This window comes from Nothobranchius furzeri, chromosome 6 (assembly GCF_043380555.1).
Source record: "Nothobranchius furzeri strain GRZ-AD chromosome 6, NfurGRZ-RIMD1, whole genome shotgun sequence".
In the NCBI taxonomy this organism is placed as follows: Eukaryota; Metazoa; Chordata; class Actinopteri; order Cyprinodontiformes; family Nothobranchiidae; genus Nothobranchius; species Nothobranchius furzeri.
The window spans coordinates 69,676,569-69,700,834 of NC_091746.1; the positions used below are offsets into that span (position 1 = coordinate 69,676,569).

General features: G+C 45.4%; 1 protein-coding gene across 2 annotated transcripts; it reads right to left on the reverse strand.

Annotated features, from left to right (window-relative positions):
• On the reverse strand, positions 1 to 24,260 carry pisd (phosphatidylserine decarboxylase). Of its 2 annotated transcripts, XM_015943276.3 has the most exons (9): positions 24,006 to 24,260; positions 16,838 to 16,875; positions 16,635 to 16,771; positions 12,789 to 12,923; positions 12,605 to 12,706; positions 6,729 to 6,894; positions 6,351 to 6,497; positions 6,123 to 6,283; positions 1 to 492 (listed from the first exon to the last, which is right to left on the reverse strand). In XM_015943276.3, the coding sequence occupies exons 1-9, from the start codon at positions 24,050 to 24,052 to the stop codon at positions 226 to 228; spliced, it is 1,200 nt and encodes a 399-aa protein (XP_015798762.3). In that variant the 5' UTR covers positions 24,053 to 24,260; the 3' UTR covers positions 1 to 225. The 2 variants fall into 2 exon arrangements, with proteins under 2 accessions (XP_015798762.3, XP_054600593.1); XM_054744618.2 differs by lacking the exons at positions 16,635 to 16,771; positions 16,838 to 16,875; positions 24,006 to 24,260 and adding exons at positions 13,150 to 13,294; positions 13,995 to 14,256.
• Positions 24,261 to 24,266: the final 6 nt, after the last annotated feature.

Here is a 24,266-nt window from a genome sequence, read left to right on the forward strand (position 1 = left end):
TCAAAGTTAAAGTGTATTTATTACATTTACATATTTTACAAAATATTGTGGAAAAGCAGACCTTCTGTTACTTTCAGAGCTGTGAAACGAGGCAAGATGAAAAAAAATACAGAACAGCTAAAATATTTTGTCCCTTGTGGATCACAAGGCATTTGAGGAGTTTGAGTCTGTGACATGTCTTTTTTCTGTTCTCCGCAATGCTCTGCCACTTGAGTGTGCAGCCAATCACAGGCTGCCGAGGCCCTCCCCTACTCTGATTCGTTGTCCGGGCTGCAGGCAAAAGGTAAAGTTCTTAGGAGCTTCAAAGAGTAGAACGATGGTGGAGCCGAGGTTAAATTCACCAACAGGCTGGCCCTTCTGTAGGACCACACCTCTGTCCAGAGACTCCATGCCTTCTTCGCCTTCAGGCCTCTTTACCTGGTCACCCAAGGAAACATAGCTGTGATCGTAGAAGGAGCCTTTCCTATAACGAGGGGTGTTGGTTTGAAGTTCCTGAGGACAAAATGAAGCATTTTAATGAAAAGTAAACAGTTATGTAAATACCCTGTACACAGCTATTTACCCCTTGATACATCTATAGACACCTGTGTACACCAATATATGCAAATATGCACTTTTAAACGCCTGTATTCACATATCAAAGCAAAAGTACAGTGTCAGGTAAATATTTGTTCATTTAATAATTTCATCTATCACTATACTCATACATCATAAGACTATTATTAATGTTTAAACATTCACTTCACAAAAATGTGTAAGAACATTTTCACTTCACATTAAGAATCAACCCCTAAGTTTGTGAGTGAAGATTGATTTTCTGAGATCTTTGGTAACTCCTTTAAAACTTCTCAAATTCTGATTTGTCTAGAATTTATAAACAAAAGTTGATATCACTTCCTGATTCCTCAGTTCTCCCGCTGCCTCCTGGTTCGGTCAACTGGTGAGCAAGCATTTGGAATCATCCTCTCATTCAAAGCCTCTCCGCAACGCTTGCTCGTGATATCAGACAATGGCTCTTTTAGAGCTACAGTGATCCCTCGTTTATCGCGGTAGATGCGTTCCAGACCTGGCCGCGATAAGTGAAAATCCGCGAAGTAGGGACACCATATTTGCTGTACAGCACATTCTATTTTTGTGGGTAAAACTCAAGAAAAAAATTTTTTTACTTGTTTTTTTTATAGTTTTATTACAAAAAGTGCATTTTATGATGAAATTGATGAAAAAACCAGTACTTTCTTGATATTTAGCATAGAAAAATACCGCAAATCTGCGAATTTCCCTTGAATAAGGCCCCAAAGAAAAAATCTGCGAAGTCGTGAATCCGCGATAAACGAACCGCGAAGTAGCGAGGGATCACTGTACTAAACCCCTCAGAAACAGAACGTCCAACCTGCAGACCCTGGTTGCATCTCATGGCCGGTGAAATCTGAATTCAAAGGAAGCTACGACTCTTTGGGTTCTCATGGTCACGATGTTTGGTAAATCACCACTCGGGCTGCCTTTCTTCCGGACCGCCGAGAGCGACAGTCACACAAGGGTATTGTAGACGCTGCACAATGGTGTCAGATGGTTTTATAAATAATCTCTAGCTTATTAAACCATACAGTCAAACTGATTTTACAACCCAGACATCACGAGACCTCTAAGATTCTGCTGAAACATCTAGCCTCCATTCCAACATTTCCTTTATTATCTGTACAACCATCATTTCATTCATACTTTGTCCTGTATAATCATTAGTTTGAAAATTTAAAACATTTTATAAACTATATTCTTGACTGTCTGAATTGATGTGAAGTGTGTGTTCCCTGAATAGTCAAAGAGCCTAAAGGAATATTAAGTCAAATAATCAACGATCAATCAGATTGATATTAGATATTTGTGTGCCTGTCGTGGCGGCAATCCCCGAACCCGTTGGTGGACACTGGCGGTTAGGGATGTTGTCAAGCTGAAGAAAGAGTCCTACCAGGTCTTTCTGGCCTGTCGGACTTCGGAGGCAGCTAATGGGTACCGGCAGTCCAAGCGGAACGCGGCTCGGGTGGTCGCGGAGGGAAAAATTCAGGCGTGGGAGGAGTTCGATTAGACCGTGGAGCAAGACTTCCATATGGCTTCGAGGTGATTCTTGTCCTCCATCTGGCGCCTCAGGAGGGGAAAGCAGTGCACTGCCAACACTGTTTACAGTGGGGACGGTGTGCTACTGACCTCTACTCAGGACGTTGTGGATCGGTGGGCAGAACACTTCTTCCAGTGAGGAAGCAGAGTCTGAGAACTTTGAGTTGGGCTCTCAAATCTCTGGTGCTGAGGTCACTGAGGTGGTTAAAAAGCTTCTCTGTGGCAAGGCTCCAGGGGTGGATGAGATCCGCCCAGAGTTCCTTAAGGCTCTGGATGTTGTGGGGCTGTTTTGGCTGATGTGGCTCTGAAATATCGCGTGGACAACGGGGGCAGTCCCACTGCACTGGCAGACTGGAGTGGTGGTCCCCCTATTTAAAAAGGGGGACTGCAGGGTGTGTTCCAACTACGGGGGGATCACACTCCTGAGCCTTCCTGGTAAGGTCTATTCAGGGGTTCTGGAGAGGAGGGTCTGTCAGACTGTCAAACCTCTAATTCAGGAGGAACAATGTGGTTTTCGTCCAGGCCGTGGAACACTGGACCTGCTCTATACCCTTAGGGAGATCCTGGAGGGTGCGTGGGAATTTGCCCAACCAGTCTACATGTGTTTTGTGGATTTGGAGAAGGCGTTTGACCGCTTCCCTCGGGGGGCCCTGTGGGGGGTACTTCAGGAGTATGGGGTACCAGGCCCTCTGATATGGGCTGTTAGGTCCCTGTATGACCGGTGTCAGAGCTTGGTCTGCATTGCCGGCAGTAAGTCTGGCTCGTTCCCAGTGAGAGGGCAAGGCTGCCCATTGTCACTGATTCTGTTCATAACCTTTATGGACAAGATTCTAGGCGCAGCCAAGGTGTGGAGGGCATCCATTTTGGTGGCCTGAGGATCAGGTCTCTGCTTTTTGCAGATGATGTGGTCCTGTTGGCTTCATCAGAACATGATCTTCAGCTTTCGCTGAGCCAGAAAGCCAGGCTCTCGATTTACCGGTCGATCTACGTCCCAATCCTCACCTATGGTCATGATCTTTGGGCAATGACCGAAAGAACGAGATCGCAGATACAAGCGGCCGTAATGAGTTTCCTCCGTAGGGTGGCCGGGCTCAGCCTTAGAGATAGGGTGAGGAGCTCGGACATTCAGGAGGGACTCGGAGTAGAACCGCTGCTCCTCCGGATCGAAAGGAGCCAGTTGAGGTGGTTTGGGCATCTGGTCAGGATGCCTCCTGGACGCCTCCCTGGGGAGGTGTTTCGGGCATGTCCTGCCGGCAGAAGGCCCCCGGGTCGACCCAGGACACGTTGGAGAGGTTACATCTCCAATCTGGTCCGGGAACGCCTTGGGGTCCTGCCGGAGGAGCTGGTGGAGGTGGCCGGGAAGAGGACGGTCTGGAGCTCCCTAGTTGGGATGCTGCACCCGCGACCCGGATAAGCGGAGGAAGACGACGACGATTTTAAGGAATAAAAGATTTAAAAAAGGAGACATAATAAGTAACCAATACCACTGATGTGTTTTATTTCTAATTAACTTGCCTGTGTGTAATTTATTTATTCCAGATTCCGTGTTTATGCAAAAATAAGGTTTTTTCCAAATGAAAAGGCTCAACAAAACATATGTAAAGGAAAATGTGCACATTTGCCATAACTTTTCAATAATACCGAGTTTGGCCTGCGACTTTGTCCCAGTTTTTCATTTCAGCCCGGTGTGAATTTGAGTTTGACACCCCTGACTTAACGTTAAGCTCGTCTAAATGATGGAAACGTTGTTTTCTACCTCAGCGTTGTAAGTACACTGCTCACAAGAATTAAAGGAACACTTTTTTATTGGGCCGGGCATGAAATCAATTAAACCTGTCTAATAATTTCCTGGTTGATTAAGCAGCTGAGGGCATTGTTAATCACTTTCAGCTGTATTGGTGTTCATGGACTTAACGACAGGTGCACTAAAGTGGCAACAATTACAAAACCCTCGAAACAGGACTGGTTTAACATGTAGAGGTCATTTCAAGTTTCTTCCTCTTGATCTTTTTCGGCTGGTTTTCCACTCGTGCTGGTTTTGGCTCTACTGGCAGTATGAGGCGATTCCTTAACCCTACAGAAGTTGCACAGGTTGTCCAACTTCTCCAGGATGGCACATCCACACGTGCTGCAGCAAGAAGGTTTAATGCGTCTCCCTGCACAATCTCCAGAACAAGGAGGTTTCAGGAGACTGGCGGTTATTCTCGGAGAGCTGGACAGGGCCGTAGAAGGACCACAACCCATCAGCACGACCGATACCTGCTCCTTTGTGCAAGGCGGAACAGGCTGAGCACTGCTCGCGCCCTACAGAATGACCTCCAGAGGGCCACTGGTGTGAATGTCTCTACCCAAACAATCAGGAACAGACTTCATGAAGATGGCTGAGGGCCCGACGTCCTGTAGTGGGCCCTGTGCTCACTGCCCAGCACCGCAGAGCTCGACTGGCATTTGCTCAAGAACACCAGAATTGGCAAGTCCGCCACTGGCGCCCTGTACGTTTTACACACGAGAGCAGGTTCACCCTGAGCACCTGTGATAGGCGTGAAAGAGTCTGGAGAAGACAAGGAGAACGTTATGCTGCCTGCAACGTCGTTCAACATGACAGGTTTGGTGGTGGGTCAGTGATGGTCTGGGGAGGCACATCCATGGAGGGGCGCACAGACCTCTACTGCCTAGAAATGGTGCTATGACTGCCATAAGGTATCAAGATGAAATCCTTGAACCCTTTGTCAGACCCTACGCTGATGCAGCAGGTCCTGGTTTTCTCCTAATGCACGACAATGCCCGGCCTCATGTGGCAAGAGTATGCAGGCAGTACCTGGAGGATGAAGGAATTGAAACAACTGAATGGCCTTCACGATCCCCTGACCTAAACCCAATAGAACATCTGTGGGACATTATGTTTCGGTCCATTAGGCGGCACCAGGTTGCTCCTCAGACTGTACAAGAGCTCAGGGATGCCCTCACACAGATCTGGGAGGAAATGCCACAAGACACCATCCGTTGTCTCATTAGAAGCATGCCCCGACGTTGTCAAGCATGCACACAAGCTCGTGGGGGCCACACAAGATACTGAAAAGCAATTTCAGTTGCAGAAATTAAGTTTTTGAAATAATGGACTAGCCTGCCACCAGTGTTGCCAACTGTTTTTGACTGAAAGTAGCTGAAGTTCCCCCCAAAAGTCGCTAGATGTCTCCAGATATATATATGTGACTAAAAGGGAGAAAAATATAAACTATGTTGTGTTTAAGTTATTAATTAGTATGATTAAAATGGCTCAAATTGCTTTGATATGTACAATAAATTCCAAAAGTATATATAAAGTGACATTAAGACAGATATGGTGTGGTGATCCAAACAGTTCTGTTGTAGGATGTAACTCAAACCTGCTCTCCTCATTCTCACAGACATTTTCCTAAAAAGCAAAAAATTTTTTACACCTCATAGTTTCTCAACTTCTCCGTTGTGTATTCTCTCCATTGTGATAATAACGGCGCACCGAGCAAAAGGGAGCGGGTGTCTCATGGTATAACCATCCCTGTGTCACTGAAGGAAATTCAGATGAGCCACAGAGCTGCGTGTGTAAACGGGACGGTAGTTGAAACTCCCGTTGACTTTATTTGCCAAATGCAGGAAAAGCCAAAGTGTCTGACGGCTGCAGAACCAGAGATCGCAGGTTGACGCCTGCGCCATCTCTAGTAGAAGCGTGAGCCTGCAGCAGCAGCAGACGTAAGTCGAAACTGAATCGAATCGATCTAGGATATTGGCTACAACACCCATCACTACTGATTGGCTTAATGAACTGAACTGTATTGGAACGTTTACTGTGTGAAGATCCTTGAGACGACTCTGGTCGTGATTTTGCGCTAGATGAATAAACTTGAATTGAATTGAATTGAAATCCTGTACTGTTGAAACAGTGTAATGAAACCCATTAAAACAAAGTAAAACAGAACCTGTGAACATGCATAAACACCTGTGCAATAAAAAATAAATAAAGAAAAAGTTACCTGGTCGAAGTAAACCCTGATGGATCCCACATTTGTGGCTCCAACTGCAGTTAATGAAAAGAAACCGTGCTGCCATTGGCCACTGAGTACCACGCGCTCGTTAAGGCAGAAGAGCTCCTTGACCCAACGAGCAACCCCCGGGTTTACAGACATCAACGAGCCTAAAAAGGACAAAGAGGTAAAGAACCTCCAGATGACACCAAGGTGAGTCATCAACAACATACTCACCTGGGAAGTGACGTCGAAGTCCCACCTTCCAATCAGTTGGTGAGTGAAAACAGTGGTAGTCACCTGGAGCAAGGTAAACCACGACATGGAACAGGTCACTAGCAGGGGATGACATGAGGTGGTCTCGGAAAGACGAGGTAGACGAGACTGACGAAAGAAAGGCATCATCGGGTTTTAGCTCTTTCAAATCATAGTAAATTGTAATAAATCAGAATAAATCACAATGAATCAATCAATATTGTAATAAAATACAATAAGCCGACGAGCACCACACGCTCGTTAAGGCAGAAGAGCTTTTAGACCGAACCCTAAAATGAACAGGTAGCCAGCGCAGCGAGGCTATAGTGGAACCTGCATGCTCTCTCCTGGGCCTGGTACCTGTTTGATCTGACACCTGTGGACCTGACAGGAGGGTCTTTCCATCACTGCAACTCATCTGCGGGCCCAGGAAGTTCTCAAGACTGTAGGTCACCCCCTTCACCTGTTCCACCTCTGAGTTTTTTACTCTACCAAAATGCAGGATCCTCCCATCAGCTGGAGAGGTCTGGAAACAGAACCAGAAACGAAACATAACTGAACAGGTTAAAGACCAGAATAAAGCAGCTGAATTCATAATTGTGTCTTCTCAGCAGCAGCACTGCAGGTGCTCTCCATGTCCAGAGTGCACGTAAGCCAGGTCCTCAGTCAACTTAAAGCTGTGCACATTTTTCTGCTACGTTTTATAAATCCCAGTTTTTTTTTTTTTTCCCCCGTGTGCTGTCTGGCTGTGAAGCAAACAGAACTGATGTCTGAATGCTGGTGACAAGCCTTACAGATTTACTCTCAGGTGGAGCATCAAAGCTTCTGCTTTAATGTCACGCCTGATACTTAAAACTTTATTGTTATTGTTTATAGGAAACAATAAAGAGGAAAAAAAAAATAAAATCCCAAAGTCCGCGTGGAAAGTTGCTTACGCAGTTCTCCGACCCCATAAGTTTAGAACAACATTAAAACAGATGTGTATCACAATAATAGGGGTTAAATTATGGAACAATTTAGAAGAAGAAATCAAAGTAAGTACAAATATAAATGTGTTTAAAATGAATTATAAAAAACATATTCTGAACAAGTATATAGTGGAAAATAGATGATTTATGTGGGTGTCCTTTATTCCAAGGAAAAGTAAATTGTATCAATTGTAAAAAGATGTGTTTTTTTTTTCTTTTTTTGTTTTTTTCCATATAATTTGGTGGTTTTTGGTGACTTGTACCATTTTGTTTGTTTTAATGTAGGTTTTGTGTTAGATTTAGTAAACAAGTAAAAATTACTTGTATAAAGGGGTAGGGATATATAAGTTTCCACTTCAGCCTACTCCTTTTCAAACACAAAAGAAGGGATGATATGTATTTTTTCTGTTTGTGGTATTTTTTAAAAATTATGTATGTTTTCTTTGTTTGAAATAAACTAAACTAATAAATTTAAGCAAGCTTTATAAATGAGACCCCTGGTCCAGTCATAGAGCCAGCCTGATGCCTGTATCCCAGTTTAAGACATGAAAATGGAAATCTCATAAAAATGGGAACAAATTCAACTGAGCAGAAAACTAGAAAAATTAAATGTGGGTTATTGAACATTAGGTCTATTTTTCTAAGACTTTGTTAGTTAATGACTTGATTTGTGATAATCAGATTTCTTTGCTCTCTCTCACAGAATCCTGGCTGCAGCAAGAGGACTATGTTAGTTTATGTTACTATGTCAGTCTGGTCAGCAACCGGTAACAAGATGGCGCCTGTGCTTGGCTTAGCCGCGGTCAACGGCCACATTTTCAAACTTTTCTCCACTAACCTCCTCTTTTCCACCTTGCTCCTGTCTGCGATCGTCTTCAGTAGTGTCCCTGCTACCATCTCCTATGATCGCCAGACTCTTTTGTCATTCCGTTCATTCAAGATCGCCCAAGATGCACCGAGGACGTACCTCCCCGTTTGTTTACCTGAGTGGTGTGCTGGCCCGGAGCCAAATGATTCCTACCAGGACACCTCCAGCAATGTTTATCCTGTCCCGGGAAAACGTCGGAGGAAAAGTGGTAAACGAGCAGGAATCCAGGTGATAATAACCCCTCCTCCCTACCGGAGCCGTCAGCAGCACGTCTTGCTCGTGTAAGCTGCTGCTTGGCTCTTCCCACCAGAGACGCGAAGCAGCAGGGGAGCCGCTGTCACCGACAGAGCCCGAAGTCACACGAGTGACTTCGTCAGTAAACACAAAGAGCAGGAGAAAACTACAACATGGCTCCAAAAGGTTTGTGTTTTATGTTCTGTCCGTTTTATAATCGCCAATACGGCCCTGAAAAACAAAGGAGACCACTAGCTAGGTGATAACTTCTCACGGGGCCGCACAGTTAGTAACTTTTTTTTTAAAGTAAAGCAACCGGAAGGCAGTACGTTTCTTTATTCTGAAAATCTCAACATAAAAATCACGAGGATTGCTGTAAGACACTGACACTAGTCGGTGACTCGATGCAATCTGCTGGGTTCTTCATATCCATCCATTTTCTTCCGCTTATCCAGTCGGGTCGCGGGGACAGCAGCCTAAGTCAGGAGGCCCAGACTTCCCTCTCCCCAGCCACATGGGCCAGCTCTTCCACGGGAATCCTAAGGCGTTCCCTGACCAGGTGAGGGACACCGTCCCTCCAACATGATCTGGATCTCCCTTTAGGCTTCCTTACAGTTGGACGTGCCCGGAAAACCTCACCAGGGAGGCATGCCAGCAGGCATCCTGACCAGATGCCCGAGCCACCTCTATTGGCTTCTCTTGATGTGGAGAAGCAGCAAATCTACTCCGAGCCCCTCCCGGATGACCGAGCTTCTCACCCTATCTCTAAGGGAAGAGCCCAGCCACCCTGTGGAGAAAAGTCATTTTGGCTGCTTGTATCCGTGATCTCGTTCTTTCGGTCACCACCCAAAGCTCAGGTGAGGGTCAGGGCCACCTTAACCGACTGATAGGCCCCTGGGCAGAGAGGCTCATTAGGACCCCCACTGGGGTGGAAATATGTGTGCATTGGTGTAGGAGGTGCTCTGGATAACTGTTCTTGTTAGGTGATTGGATTGGATTTGTGTCAGTGCTTGTCCTTCCCTTTCTTTTTCTGCCCCTGAAACCCTTATTCATGCATTCATCACATCACACATCCACTAAAACAACAGCATCTTATATGGTATCCCATCCAAAACCCTCGCCAACCTTCAACACATCCAGCATCTCCTAACCCACACCTGCTCCACCACCGTGCCCCATCCCTCCCCACCTATGACCAAGCTCTGAACCTGGGGAGACGCCGCTTTCTCCATTGCTGCCCCCGCCCTCTGGAACTCACTCCCACAGCCCCTCCAAAGCTGCTGACCTCTCCACCTCCACAACTCCTCTCCAGGCTCATTTTAAAACAGTTTAAAGTCTGATTTTGATTGTTGCATATTCTGCTTGTTTAATCTGGAATCTTACAGCATCTCTGAGTGTTTAAGTGTTGGGTAGGGCTGCAACAAACGATTATTTGGATAATCGATTAATCGGATGGGGTCTCGACACGATTAATCGATTAATCGGATTACATAGGGACATTTTTTAAAACTGCTAGGGAAACGTTATTTTTCTCCTTCCTTCACTTTATTAAACACAACATTATTAGAAAACAGTTCAATAGCAGAAAACCAACATGCCATCACCTAAATTGTCTTATAAGGTGTATAGACAGAGACCCTAAGCTACATCTATCTGTGACCTAAAATGCTTGGTCCAAGTTAAACAGCTTAAAGAGCAAGTCAACCCCTACCAGAGTCTAACTCCACTCCTGCTTCATGTTTGAAAAATGCAACACATGCTGTTGCCTGGCAGACCGAGAGGGCAGAGCCGCTAACAAATACACACACACTCAGGCTCACGACAGCATTGTGACATCATAATGTACCAGTTTACATCATAGCATACTTCTTAGCCAATAGCAGTGGCAGATTTAAATTAAAATACAGTGCAGAGTTTTTACCTGACAACGGCACAACACTGCCAGTTTGAGGCAGAATATTTAAATTTTAACTAAGATGCACTGAAGTGCCAAATTATTGACGACACGTGTCTGCAGCACGATTAGACACTCGTTTATTTAGTTTATCAGCAAAAAAGTTTATTTGGGGGTGACTTGCTCTTTAAGGGCAATTCTCATCTGTTTTGTTTGATCTCATCTGTAGACATTTATTATAATTGGGGGTGTCAAACAACTAATTTTTAAATGAAATTAAACATAGGCTGTGAATTAATCACTATTTCCAAAAATGACTGAAAAATACCAAATAAAACAAAAGTAAATGAATGCCATTCTCCTTGTGATGATGCCCTGGGCAACTGCCATAAAGTCACATCAAGAGATGCTGCTGATCATTCCAATGATCCCAAATAGACTCACATTAGGCCACATGAAAGCAACTGAACCCAAAAATATACCAGTATATAACTACACGCACACAACACGCCTGCAGCAACAGTTAGGACTCCTCCCTCCCTTTTAAAAGCGTTTTCGCTTGTGAGGACACTGTGGTTGTAAAGCCACATGTTAGTAGTCTGGCCCCGGTGTGATCAACCAGTTTCTGCGGGAATGTGACGGCGGAACCGGTTCGCAGCGGCGCGAGTCCCCCCCCCCCCCCCCCCGCCTATCTAAGCTTACAATTTTATAGACTTTTTTTTACGAGCTTAGGGCATGTCTAGCCTGTGTAATAATCCGGGGCTTGGGTGAATCACTTTTGAAAAGTTTTTTACTTACCCGGACACCGAGCTCTCTCCTTCCTCGCTGATGATTCTGACATGCTTGCGTTTAAGACGCTGCATCATCACCGTAGTATCCCCGTGCCATGCTAAGTCTGACCTACAAACGTTGAATGTCTTCGCCTGATTTAACTGAAAATGCTCCCAAAGTTTAGAAGTTTTTACTTTTTTTGGGGTCTCGCTGCTTCTGCCATGTTCCTCTTACAAACACCTGCCGGCTCTCCACCGGTCTGCACGCAACGGCGGGCAGGAGGGGAGGGGGCTTTTGGAAGAGTTGCGCAACACAACGAATCGATGACGCAATTCGTTGCCAACGCTTTTAGTAATCGATTTTCATCGAATTTATCGATTCGTTGTTGCAGCCCTAGTGTTGGGTAAAAAAATTGATATTATAGCATAATTTCTTGACTGCTAAAACATCTGGTGCTCATTAAGAATGATTAAACGCAGGTTTCATCCTGTTTCCTGTTGCTAAGTCTCCACAGGGAGGACAGTGACCTTGCTTTCCAGATCAAGCTGTTCTGGTCAGACCAAGCGGGTCTGATTTATCAGTAAAACACTCCCATGGGAAGCTGTGGGAGAAACTGCTTGTTGATTTAGTGAGCACATGGAGCCGAGAACTCCCTTCACTAGCAGCTTACCGCCTGTTTGTGTGTGTGTGTGCTTCAATAAATGCTGTCGGAGGACTTCGGTCCGATGAGTGATCTGAGATTCTCGCTTGGTGTGTATTCATTTCCTCTCCACTTTGCAAAGTCTACATTGATTGTTTATAATTGGCATTGGTGTTGATTGGTTATTGCTACAACCCCTGTGCATTAAAGAGCAAGTCACCCCCAAATAAACTTTTTTTTGCTGATAAACTATATAAACGAGTGTCTAATCGTGCTGCAGACACGTGTCGTCAATAATTTGGCACTTCAGTGCATCTTAGTTAACATTTAAATATTCTGCCTAAAACTGTCAGTGTTGTGCCGTTGTCAGGTAAAAACTCTGCACTGTATTCTAATTTAAATCTGCCACTGCTATTGGCTAAGAGGTATGCTATGATGTAAACTGGAACATTATGATGTCACAATGCTGTCGTGAGCCTGTGTGTGTGTATTTGTTAGCGACTCCGCCCTCTCGGTCTGCCAGGCAACAGCATTTGTTGCATTTTTCAAACATGAAGTGGGAGTGGAGTTAGACTCTGGTAGGGGGTGACTTGCTCTTTAAATGTTCCCTAAGGTAACCCTGGATGGATAAATAATTACCTAACATTTAGAAAAGCACTTGATGAACAAAATGTGTGATTATTCTATATTATTAACCTACGAGCCGTCCTACTGTGGTCCCACCTCAAGGCTGAAGCCCCCTTTTACTGACCGGCCTAACGAGCTGACCTGCGTTGGAACGTTTACTGTGTGGATTGACTCGAGACGACTTGGAGCTATATAAACAAACTGAATTGAAAAAGAAAACAGAAACAGGTGTACCAGACAGGAGGCAGCACAAACGGGTCTGACTGCAGGTTTGAGACGTCGACGGAAGAATTCTCCCAGGTTTTTGTAATGATGCAAGTCCTCTACTGCTGCCTCCTAGTGGACGAGTAGAACAAAACACAAGTCAAAACACAGAAAACCAACAAACAGCAGAAGTGTTCTGGTTTTTGCTGGAGACCTGCATGTTGACCCCAAAAGTCCAGATGTAAAGCGAGTAGATGGGTTTACGAAGCCAGGTAGGGAGGTCCAACCCATTCAGACGTCCCCAGGCACGAGAGACGAGACGAGTCGGAAAGGACCGGTAGAGCGCCACCTACAGGAGCAAACAGAAACGACAGATCATCATCATCTTCAGTTAGAGAAAAACATCTGGGTTTCCTTAATCACTGGTTATGTGGATCAATAGGCCATAGTCCAGAGGTTCTGGATTATGGTCCCCAACGAAGACAGGAAACAGAGAGGCTGAAAACTCGAGTTAGGGAAGAAAACAGCAAGCGGAGCATCAGCCAATAAGAAGCCTGTGTTTCAGACAGCCTTACCCGATTAGCCAGCGGCCGCAGGGCATTTACTGACAAGATGAAGCCAAGGAAAGCAATTGGTCGACGATGCCAAGGGGCGGGGCGACAGACGCCATTACTGAGGATGCTCAGACGATGACGCAGAGCCAGACGAGGCACCCGGAGCCTGATTATGAAATCCAATGACATTTAACCAGAATCAGAGGGGGGGCGGAGCATTAAAGGAGGGGGAACAAAGTTGTCACCGGACAGAAACAGGAAGAACTGAAAATTCACAGAAAAAAACGGAAAAAAAACTAAACTAAATGAAAACTAAACCAAACAGGATGTGAAGACAGGTGTAAGGTGGGCGGGGCTGTGCAGAGAGTGGAGGAGGAGTCACTAAAATAGAAAAAAGGCACCAACAGTGAAGCTGAAAGTCTCTTTTTCTTCATTAGATTTCACAACTGCAGCAAACCCAAAGGTGGTAACCAGGGTTAGAGGAGCTTTAATGATGCCCCTCCCCTTAATCCGCTCCAATCCGCTCCACCTAATCACCCTCTCTCTCCAGCGCGGTCTACTCTAAAGCAGCTCACTCAGCAGATCCGTTAGATCAAGACGGGTGGACGTCAAACACACGCTGCATCACAGCTTCACTAGACCACTAACCCTAACCAACAGCATGAATAAAGCTGATGTGAGCTCTTCCCGTTTGTCGTCCTCTCCCACCTGAATCGTGCGGTTGCTCTTGTCCTCACCCCTCTTCCTCCTCCATCTCTCTCACTCTCTCCACTGGCTGCACGCCGCCGCCGCCGCCTCACCTGCCGCAGCAGGTTGCACTCCTGCTGCGTGCCGCCACCGACGCGGCCTTGGCAGCAGAACCTCACCATGAGCCGGAGTTCAGCACCGAGGCCGCTGGAGGCCGAGCCGCCCGACAACACATTGGAACAAGGAGGAAGGACAGAGAAGAAGTGTGCAGAGCCACACCACAGAAGGAGTAACAGATGGTGAGTTGTTAATGCGGACAAGCTCCACCCCGAGTGGCCTGGGACAATCCATAAACAACACAGACGGTCGAAGGAAAACAAGTCAGTAAAGATGATAAATGTCAGTCCTGTTCTGGAAAGAGAGCTGACTGCTGTCTGATAACGGCCCAGATCTATACTCCCATGGTCCCAGATAACGGACAAACGGGTCAGACACAACCAATAGGAACCTCCTGCTGACCAACCTGGTGACTGCTGCACCAATCACATCCTGACGACTATTAACAGACCAATGAGAAAGCGAGGAGTGGGGAAGTGTGACCGTCTGTGATGTCATCATCACCTTTCACCAGGTGAACCCATCAGAGACCTTTGATACGGCAGACGTGAGCTCATTTGCTGTGTGATGTCATAGGCTGACTTCACCGGGATTGGTTGATTCTTTCAGACATCGTTGATGAACTCCTTTACACGTCTCCGGCGGTAACGATGACTCATCATTAGAAAGGTACAACCCCCCAAGACGCTTTAAAACTGTACCGTAGACAAGGCCTGCTTCATCATTGTGCCACCCACCACCAGAATAAGGATAATGAAATATCTCCTGACTCATCGGGCCAACGAAGCCAAGGTCCTCCTACAGGAGACTAGGGTTGAGCATTGTGCGATTCTGAACGATGCCGATTCCAATTCCTCGTTTCGGTTCCGGTTACCATCGATTCCCAATTCTGATTCTTTCAAGACATTCCATTTTTGGTTCATTTTTTAAACACAGATAAGGTTTTTCTTTACCTTGCTGACGTTTCGTTTGCGGCTGCAAACATCCTCAGAGCTGACGCTGATGTGGCGTCACTTCCTACTCCGTTTATCCGCGGGTAGCAGAGGACGTTGTCGCCCTCTGCTGCCCGCTCTCCCCTCTCCGACGATGCAGTCCTATGCGCGGTCCAACATGTAGACCCCATCGTCTCTGTTCATGGTCCCACATCCACGTCTCCTTATCTCTATCGCTTCTTTTATCCATCTTTTGTATTTCTGTTGTTCGGTGTTTATGATCCTTGTGTTGTCCCAGTCCATTATGTGGTTTTCTCTTGTGCAGTGATCTGCTACGGCTGACTTCTTTATTGTACTTTCTTCTTCTTGTTTCGCTTACTCTTTTCTAGTTTTGTTAGATCTCAGTGCTGCCTTTGACACAGTTGATCACAATGTTCTTGTAGAAAGACTTGAACATGTTGTAGGGATCAAAGGAACAGCGCTAGGCTGGTTTAAATCCTACATCTCTGACAGATTTCATTTTGTAAATGTACATGACAAATCTTCTTCATATTCCAGGGTTACTTGTGGAGTACCACAGGGTTCAGTGCTTGGACCAATTCTTTTTACTATATATGCTCCCCATTGGTAAAATCATTAGACAGCATGGGATAAATAGCATGGTATTTCTGTTGTTCGGTGTTTATGATCCTTGTGTTGTCCCAGTCCATTACATGGTTTTCTCTTGTGCAGTGATCTGTTACGGCTGACTTTTTTATTGTGCTTTCTGCTTCTTGTTTTGCTGCTCTTGTGTGTTTTCGACTTCTTTCTTTCTCACACTCCTTTCTATGTTCTATTGTTCGTGTGTTGAGTCGGCGTCCGGTTTCTCCTATGTATGTTTTATTGCAGAGTTTGCATGGGATTTCGTAAACGACTCCACATTTAAGTCCAGCTGGTATCTTGTCTTTTGGGTGTACTAGTCTGTTTCTAAATGTTGTGTATGGTTTTGTTGGTGTGTTTACGTTGTGTTTTTTCATTGTTGCTCTTATTTTTTCCGTTATGCCTCTGATGTATGGTAGGGTTATCACTGGTTTTGGTTCTTTTCTTTCTGGGTTTCTGGTTCTTTGCTTTGGTTGTTCTTTTCTTTCTGTTGTTGTTTGTTGTTTTCCTTTGTTTATTGCCCATGGATAATGGATGGAAGGATGGATAAAGGAAGCTATAGAGATAAGGAGACGTGGATGTGGGACCATGAACAGAGACGGTGGAGTTTACACATTGGATCGCGCATGGGACTGCATCATCGGAGAGGGGAGAGCGGGCAGCAGAGGGCGACAACGTCCTCTGCTGCACACGGATAAAGGAGTAGGAAGTGACGCCACCATCAGCGTCAGCTCTGAGGATGTTTGCAGCCGCAAACGAAACCATCTGCAAGGTAAAGAGAAACCTTTCTGTGTTTAAAAAAGAACCAAAAATGCAATTAGAAGGCAAACACAGCAAGAATGTACAGAAGATTTTTCAAGACATTCCATGTTTTACAAGTATGGATATACCAACGTGTGTGTGTGTGTGTGTGTGTGTGTGTGTGTGTGTGTGTGTGTGTGTGTGTGTGTGTGTGTGTGTCCGTTTGTGTGTGTGTGTGTGTTTGTGTGTGTGTGTGCGTGTGTGTGTGTGTCCGTGTGTGTGTGTGTGTGTGTGTGAACCCCTCCCTAAACGCTGACACCAGCTCTGTCTCTAGACGAAGGGCAGCAGGAGGATTTGGGTAAGACAGGTGCAGGTGATTTTCTAACCTACCTGTCTAGATGAGGCCAGGCTGGGTGGAGCTCTCTCATCCCAGTGACTCCTCCTTTTGTAGTACTGGTAACCAAGGTAACCACCTCCTGTGACAACAAGGATGGGCAGAGGGCGGGGCCAAGACAGGACTCGACGATCTGAGAAAATGGAGCAAGGTGATTGGTTGTGGACCAACAACAATGACCAGCTGTGCAGAGACTCACCTGTGTGACGGCCACGCTGCTGACTCAGCAACAAAAACCTGAAACAAGAAAGCCAGATTTAAACATTTTTCTGCATCTGGTCCACACTGGAACTGGCCCTGTGCAAAAACTACAACACCCCCACTCTTCAGATGTACTGCACTATTCCAGACCAAGGGTCGGCCACCTTGTCCCATCAGAGAGCCGCGTCCCACAGTAAAGAAGACACTGGGAGCCGTGGCTGTCTGAGGGTGGGCCCAGGCCCATAGGCCCACCCTCAGACAGCCAAGAGCCGTTTTAACCGACCACAACAGGTGAAGGCAACCCATTCGCTCATGTACGTCCAGTTATCTTTCAACAGAAGATAATTAATTCATTAAAAGTACTAGTTGTTCCACATGTGTAATGTTTAACAAGAGGAGGCAGGGCTTTCTCAGTTCTGGCCCCAAAGCTGAGGAATGATCTTCCAATGGAGGTCAGACAAGAATCCTCACTGATGGTTTGTAAGAGTCGCTTTTACAATGTAGTGTTCCCTCAGCATGCGAGTTAGCCATACTTTAGATATGATAGTTCCATTAGATCCTGTTTTAGTGTCTTCTTTTAACATTTGTTGCTTTTATCTTAGTTTTTATTTGCCTTCGTGTATATTTGGAGGGCCCTTGCTTGGGTCTGGGTCAGTGTTGTTTTAAATTCCCTCGTTCACAGTGACAGAGATAATGGCACAGAGTGCATGGCTCTGGTGTTAAACAGATTTAATTGTTTCTCTTTACAATAGGGCTGCAACAAACGATTATTTGGATAATCGATTAATCGGATGGGGTCTCGACACGATTAATCGATTAATCGGATTACATGGGGAAATTTTTAAAAACTGCTAGGGAAACGTTATTTCTCTCCTTCCTTCACTTTATTTAACACAACATTATTAGAAAACAGTTCAATAGCAGAAAAACAACATGCCATCACCTAAATTGTCTTATAAGGTGTATAGACAGAGACCCTAAGCTACATCTATCTGTGACCTAAAATGCTTGGTCCAAGTTAAACAGCTTAAGGGCAATTCTCATCTGTTTTGTTTGATCTCATCTGTTGACATATATTTTAAATGTAATTAAACATAGGCTGTGAATTAATCAAAATTGATCACTATTTCCAAAAATGACTGAAAAAATACCAAATAAAACAAAAGTAAATGAATGCCATCCTCCTTGCGATGATGCCCTGAGCAACTGCCATAAAGTCACATCAAGAAATGCTGCTGGTCATTCCAATGATCCCAAATAGACTCACATTAGGCCACATGAAAGCAACTGAACCCAAAAATATATTAACCAGTATATAACTGCACTCTCACACAACACGCCTGCAGCAAAAGTTAGGACTCCTCCCTCCCTTTTAAAAGCGTTTTTGCTTCTGAGGACATTGTGGTTGTAAAACCACATGCTAGTAGTCTGGCCCCGGTGTGATCAACCAGTTTCTGCGGGAATGTGACGGCGGAACCAGGGCCAGATTAACACTTTGTTGTACCCTGGGCAACAATATTCAAGGGCTCCATCATCACGACCCGAGGATCACCATAATGTGGTCACATACAGAATATTTTACTGTAATATGCAGTAAATATACTCAATACTTGAATGCCTGACAACACGTAACCCGCCCAGAGTAACCTTTGACCCACCTCGTGTGGACTGACCAATGAGGAGAGGGTCTTAACTTGAGGCCCTCTCTTCATTGGTCATTCTGCATGAGACTGACTCTCAACTGACGTTCAGTCGTAGCAGCGAAGCTTCTCTGTGCAGTGCAAAAGCCCGGGTGGACACTTTGTTTAATGTAGGGTGATCATATTTCCATTTCCAAACAAGAGGACAGGGGATCTGTGCCTATGACGTCACACTATGGCAACGCCACACAAACCATGTTGGGACCCATTTTTTGTAAGAACTAAATTAATATCAGATTCTGCCAATTAAAGGGCTCTAAAACAATTCATATATAAATATTTAGCATATTTAATGCTAAATCAAATTTTTCTGCTTTAGTTCTGCAACAAGGTTTTATTAATAATAAATTATTATACCTTTTGTTTTACTACAGCATCGGTACGCTTCCTGTGCACAGATTATTAAGGATGCTTGTTTCAGCTGTGAGATTAGACGATAGGATCAATGAAAAAATAAGTTGTCACAAACTCCATGGAAACTTTCAGAGAATCCACAAATAGTGGCTTTCAAATTGTTTTGTTACTTTTTGCAAGTTTAGAAAAGAAGCAGATGAGACAGCATGTCTGATAATTTAGTTTTTCATCTGATAATATTAGAACATGTCAGTAATGTCTGAGGGGCTTTTATAAACACCATATAACTAACACTACTGGAGAGGGCATGAATTACACAGAGGCTTCTGGGGAGCCCAGTTATTGGGGGGGGGGGGCATTTTGCCTTGGCCCCCAAAATGTCTTGAAACGGCCCTGGGTGTGTGACTGAGTTTTGAAGGTGATCTGAATTGTATCAGATGTATAAATATGACATGTGTATAACTTATTGTTTTTTATAGGTAAAAACGTGTAGTGGTGATAAATCTACCTACATTTTACTTTTCAACACTTTGTTTTCAGCGCTTTGTTTCACTTTCAGCGCTTTGGGCTTCCTGACAGGGTTGCGGAAGGCGCTTTATAAATAAAGCTTTGATTGATTGATTGATTGATTGATTGTTTTTTTGTTTTTATTGAACTATTTTCCTGTCCTGTCTGTCTCTCATCTTCCTGCATCTCCTCTTAATTCTCCAGAAAATCTGTTGCCTGGATTCTTACCTTTTCACCTCATCAGTTACTTTTGAGCAGATCAAAGGGATCTCCTGACCGAAAAGCGCAGAGCGCGTTTTCGATGCTGCGTGAGGTGACATCACCACAGCACAGGTGATGAGCTCCGCAGTAGCGAGCTTCAGGCACAAATAAGACAGAAAATAGAGAAGATGTGCAGACAAGAACGATCGTGTGCTAATTATAGTTTTTTGGTTGCGCCACTTTGAGAATGGACCGTGCGCTGGAAGCAGCTGCCTGGATCGCTGTGCAACAATGCGGAACCGGTTCGCAGCAGCGCAAGTCTGCCGGCTCTCCCTCGCGCTGATCTGCCGGCTCTCCCTCGCGCTGATCTGCGGCTCTCCCTCGCGCTGATCTGACTTGCTCTGGTCTGGCTCAACGGCGGGCGGGATTCGGGAAGGGGGGGGGGGGGGGGGGGCTTTTGGAAGAGTTGTGCGACACAACGAATCGATGACGCAATTCGTTGCCAACGCTTTTAGTAATCGATTTTCATCGAATTTATCGATTCGTTGTTGCAGCCCTACTTTACAACAATCTTCACAATAAGGCAGACCAGTTAAATGGCAGGGTTCATGTTGACCGGATAGTTCCCATATTTATGATGGTTTGGATTTACATAAAGATTTTCATTACTCAAGCGCTCTCATGTATGTAGCCGCAGCTGCCCTGGGCAGTCTGACAGTATTTGACCATTTATTTTGATGGAGAAAGAATAGAAAGAATTACTCCACACTTTCATCGTTACACACATCTCGGAGGTAGCTAAATCAGTCATGAGAAGATTCCCATCAGAACATCTGAGATGGACACTGAGCTCAGCGCAGCTCGCTGTCAGCGAGCATTTAAGGTGGACAGCGAGCTGAAGATGTGGGGAGGAGCTTGGAGTTCGTCAGTCAACGGCAGCTGAACCAGAACCATGCAGAAAGGTTCCTCTCACTGAAGCAAGTGTTTCCAAACCCCGTCTCTCAGAGAGACTTGTCACTTAGAAAATGTTCCTGATGATGAAACTTTGGCGCTTGTTCCTGTCTCCAACGTGGCGACGCATCCATGAGACTGTCTGAGGAAAAGTCCAAAAGCTCACATCCTCTTCAGCTCAGAAAGCTCCTGTAGAGACATCTGATTACACACAAGCAGGTGACCTGTACACCTGGTCTCACGTGCACCGGGTCGGACCTGTTCAGGTTCACTCTGGCAATCTTTACATTTAGAATGGGCATACAGATAAAAATGAATGCAGTAAAATAAAATAAATGTTAATTAAATATTCATTCATTATTTTACAAGCAGAGAGAGCGGCAGCGGTCCCAGAGCTGCACACGGCCCCAAAGCTACAGGTGGCCCCAGAGCTACAGGCGGCCCAAGAGCTGCGGCCCCTGAGCTACAGGCGGCCCCAGAGATACAGACGGTCCTGAGCAGCAGATGGCCCCTGAGCTACAGGTGGTCCCAGAGCTACGGGCAGCCCCAGAGCTGCGGGCGGCCCCTGAGCTACGGGTGGCCCCAGAGCTGCGGGCGGCCCCAGAGCTACAGGCGGTCCCAGAGCTGCGGCCCCTGAGCTACAGGCGGTCCCAGAGCTACAGGTGGTCCCAGAGCTACGGGCAGCCCCAGAGCTGCGGGCGGCCACTGAGCTACGGGTGGCCCCAGAGCTGCGGGCGGCCCCAGAGTTGCAGATGGCCCTGAGCTGCAGACGGCCCTGAGCTGCAGACGGCCCCAGAGCTGCGGTTGCTGACCCCTGACCTACCCCCAACTAAAAGCAGATTACATAAAACGTAGTTTGTGATTTGTCAAACTTCACGAAAGCCATGTTATGCATCTTTTGAAATCTGGCCCACACTGGAACTGGTTCTTCAAACTGGTACTAGACCAGGGGTGTCAAACTCAAACTCACACGGGGCCAAAATGAAACTCTGGGACGGAGTCGAGGGCCAAACTTCATATTTTTTGAAAAAGTGACGGCAAATTTGCACATTTTCTTTATCAACATATGTGCAATTTTGATCCTTTAAATTTGGAAACAAACTTATTTCTGCATTAACACTGAATGTGGAATAACCAAATTACACACGAGCAAGTCAGTTTAAAATAAAAGGCATCAGTGGTATTCATTACTTGTGGTATTCATTACTTGTGGTATAATCAGCATTTTATAAATCTATTCAGGATTTATGTTTTCTTGTTTATTCATTTTTCTTATTTTTTATTCTCCTTTTTTTCTCCTGTAATAAGTGTCATCACTGCTGTGACGTCTAGCTTTCCCCACTGAGGAACAATAAAGGGATTTTCTATTCTATTCATCTATCTGCAGCCTTTCCACTTCCTGTTTACTGTAGGTTAAATCTTTTCTCACGGGCCAACAACAAAATAAAAATATCATTTTATCTTAAATGAAAATGCAACATCTGACCTGTTAACTTTCATGTTTTGGAGCAGAAAAAAGAGCATCAAACCAACATATTTAAAGCTCAGTTTGCTCCACTGGTTTACTGTGATGCTCACCTGTTCCAGCCAGATACCTGCATCATGGGGTTGATCTGAGCTGAGGAGGAGACTCCTGTTGTTTTGTTCATCTTCATCATAATAATGACAGCATTAGATGACAACAGGTGCTCACATAGGTTTGTGCTGATGAACATGTCTGAGCAGCTTGACCGCGTTGTTGTGTGTTGGGGAGGAAACACAACCACAGAGCCGTGCTGGTTTGAGCGTGTCGCTGCTCGCTGGAGTTATATCAACTCTGTCTGGACGTTTGTTGGAAAACTTTCTCTTTCAGTCGTGAACACATTACTGAGCGGCTAGAATCTCCGTTTCTGGGCTTCAACGTCAGAAAACAGCTGAGTGAACTCGGCGCTGAGTGAGAGGAGTGTTTAGTTTGTCCGAGACAGCGTAGCTGCAGACACCAGCAGCAGACGCTGGAAAAAACACAAAGGAGGGGGCGCGTCGGCTCCGCGCTAACGCCGCAAAGCATCATGGGTGTTGAAGTCTTTGCGGTAAAATCGGCCAGCGGGCCAGTTTTTTGATATTTATCTCGCGGACCACATAAAAATGCTCCGCGGGTCGCATCTGGCCCGCGGGCCTTGTGTCTGACACAGGTGTACTGGATGATTCTAGCTAACAGCAGAAACTGTTAAAATAGTCCATGATGGATCAAAATGTCAGGTAGATGACTGGTTGTACCAAACATAGAAGTTTTACAGTGAAGTTACATTGTGAATGCACATTACTGAGTTTAATTTTTTATTTGTCTTATTTTACATGAAATTTGGAAACGAACAGAGAAGTCTGTCACTTTGTAGCCCATCACAGTTTAATCCTGATCTTCATGAAGTGTTTAGAAACAGCAGGTTAAGGTCATTTTTCATACTGAACATTTTAATATCAGATCATGAAAATGAAACACGGGGTGGCTTTACCAATTTGGATTTTAATATTTCATTTCTTCTAGATATACAGCGACTATCAGATTATGAGTTTAGAGTGGGCTGAACGAAGAGCCCCTAGCGCACAAGACATAAGCCAAAGGTCACGTGGTCAGATACACGAGCTCCAGAAGCACTCCTGACCTGAAAAGTGCTTTTAAAGTCCCTGAATTGAATATTTGTCATATTTGCACCAGGAACCATGACAGGTATTAAATGCCCTTTTATGTAGAGCTTTCACAAATCTCAGAGATGGTTTTAATTGTTCTGCTAGTGGTAATAATAAAAATAATGCATCAAACGTACATAGCGCTTTTTAGGACACTCAAGACGCTTCCATGCACTCTCACATTCACACACTGCCAGTGATGGTAAGCTACTACGTAGCCACAGCCGCCCTGGGGCGGTCTGACAGGTGAGGCTGCCATTTGGCGCCGTCGGCCCCTCTGACCACCACCAACACAGGCAAGTTGGGTTAAGTGTCTTGCCCAAGGACACAACAGCAGAATATCCCTGGCAGGAGCTGGAATCGAACCCATGACCCTGTCATACCTCCTGAGCTCCTGCTGCCCCGTGGTGCAGAATAATCTAGCACAGGTTTGAACCATAGGTTTGAACTGACTAGGTGTTGGGAGTTTTTGCACAGGACCAGAATCAAAGTAGTGTAGATGCTACAAATAAGCATAAATCTGGCTTTCTTGAAGATTCACATAATCTGTTAGTGGTGAAGAACAATCTGGTCCAGGTTGGACGAGTGTGGGTGTTGTAGTTTTATAGCTAGAGCACATTAGAGATGGTCAGAATGTTTCTGTTCCAGCAGGCGTTAGCAGACCAACATGGTGACAGAAACGCTTCACGAGACCTCGTCTACCAATCACTACTGACTACGTCACACATTTAACACAAACAGCTGCTGGATCCGAGCGAAAACAAAGAAATACAGGTGAGATCTTACCTGTCACTGACCCGAGTCACTCTGCTGAACCTCAGTGACAACGCCATAACGTGTCTGCAGAAGTGACGTAAAAACTTGTGCGTCACCACATGGCGCGTTCCGGTTGTCCTCGGGACTCGTCTTTCCGAGATTGATTAGCCGGAAAAGACACAATCAAGTCGGAATACCGAGCTGTGAGCTCGTCTGCGTCCAAACGGTCCAAACTCAGGGGTTGTGTCGTGTGCTCATGAGATCGGAGATCGGAGTTTAATACCAGTGACG

Coding starts and splice junctions, on each gene's coding strand:
- pisd (XM_015943276.3), bottom strand. CDS start 24,052: ATGGCGTTGTCACTGAGGTTCAGCAGAGTGACTCGGGTCAGTGACAG. Junction 16,876..24,005: donor GTGACTCGGGTCAGTGACAG/GTAAGATCTCAC, acceptor TTCTTGTTTCAG/GTTTTTGTTGCTGAGTCAGC. Junction 493..6,122: donor TCAGGGTTTACTTCGACCAG/GTAACTTTTTCT, acceptor TTTTGTCCTCAG/GAACTTCAAACCAACACCCC.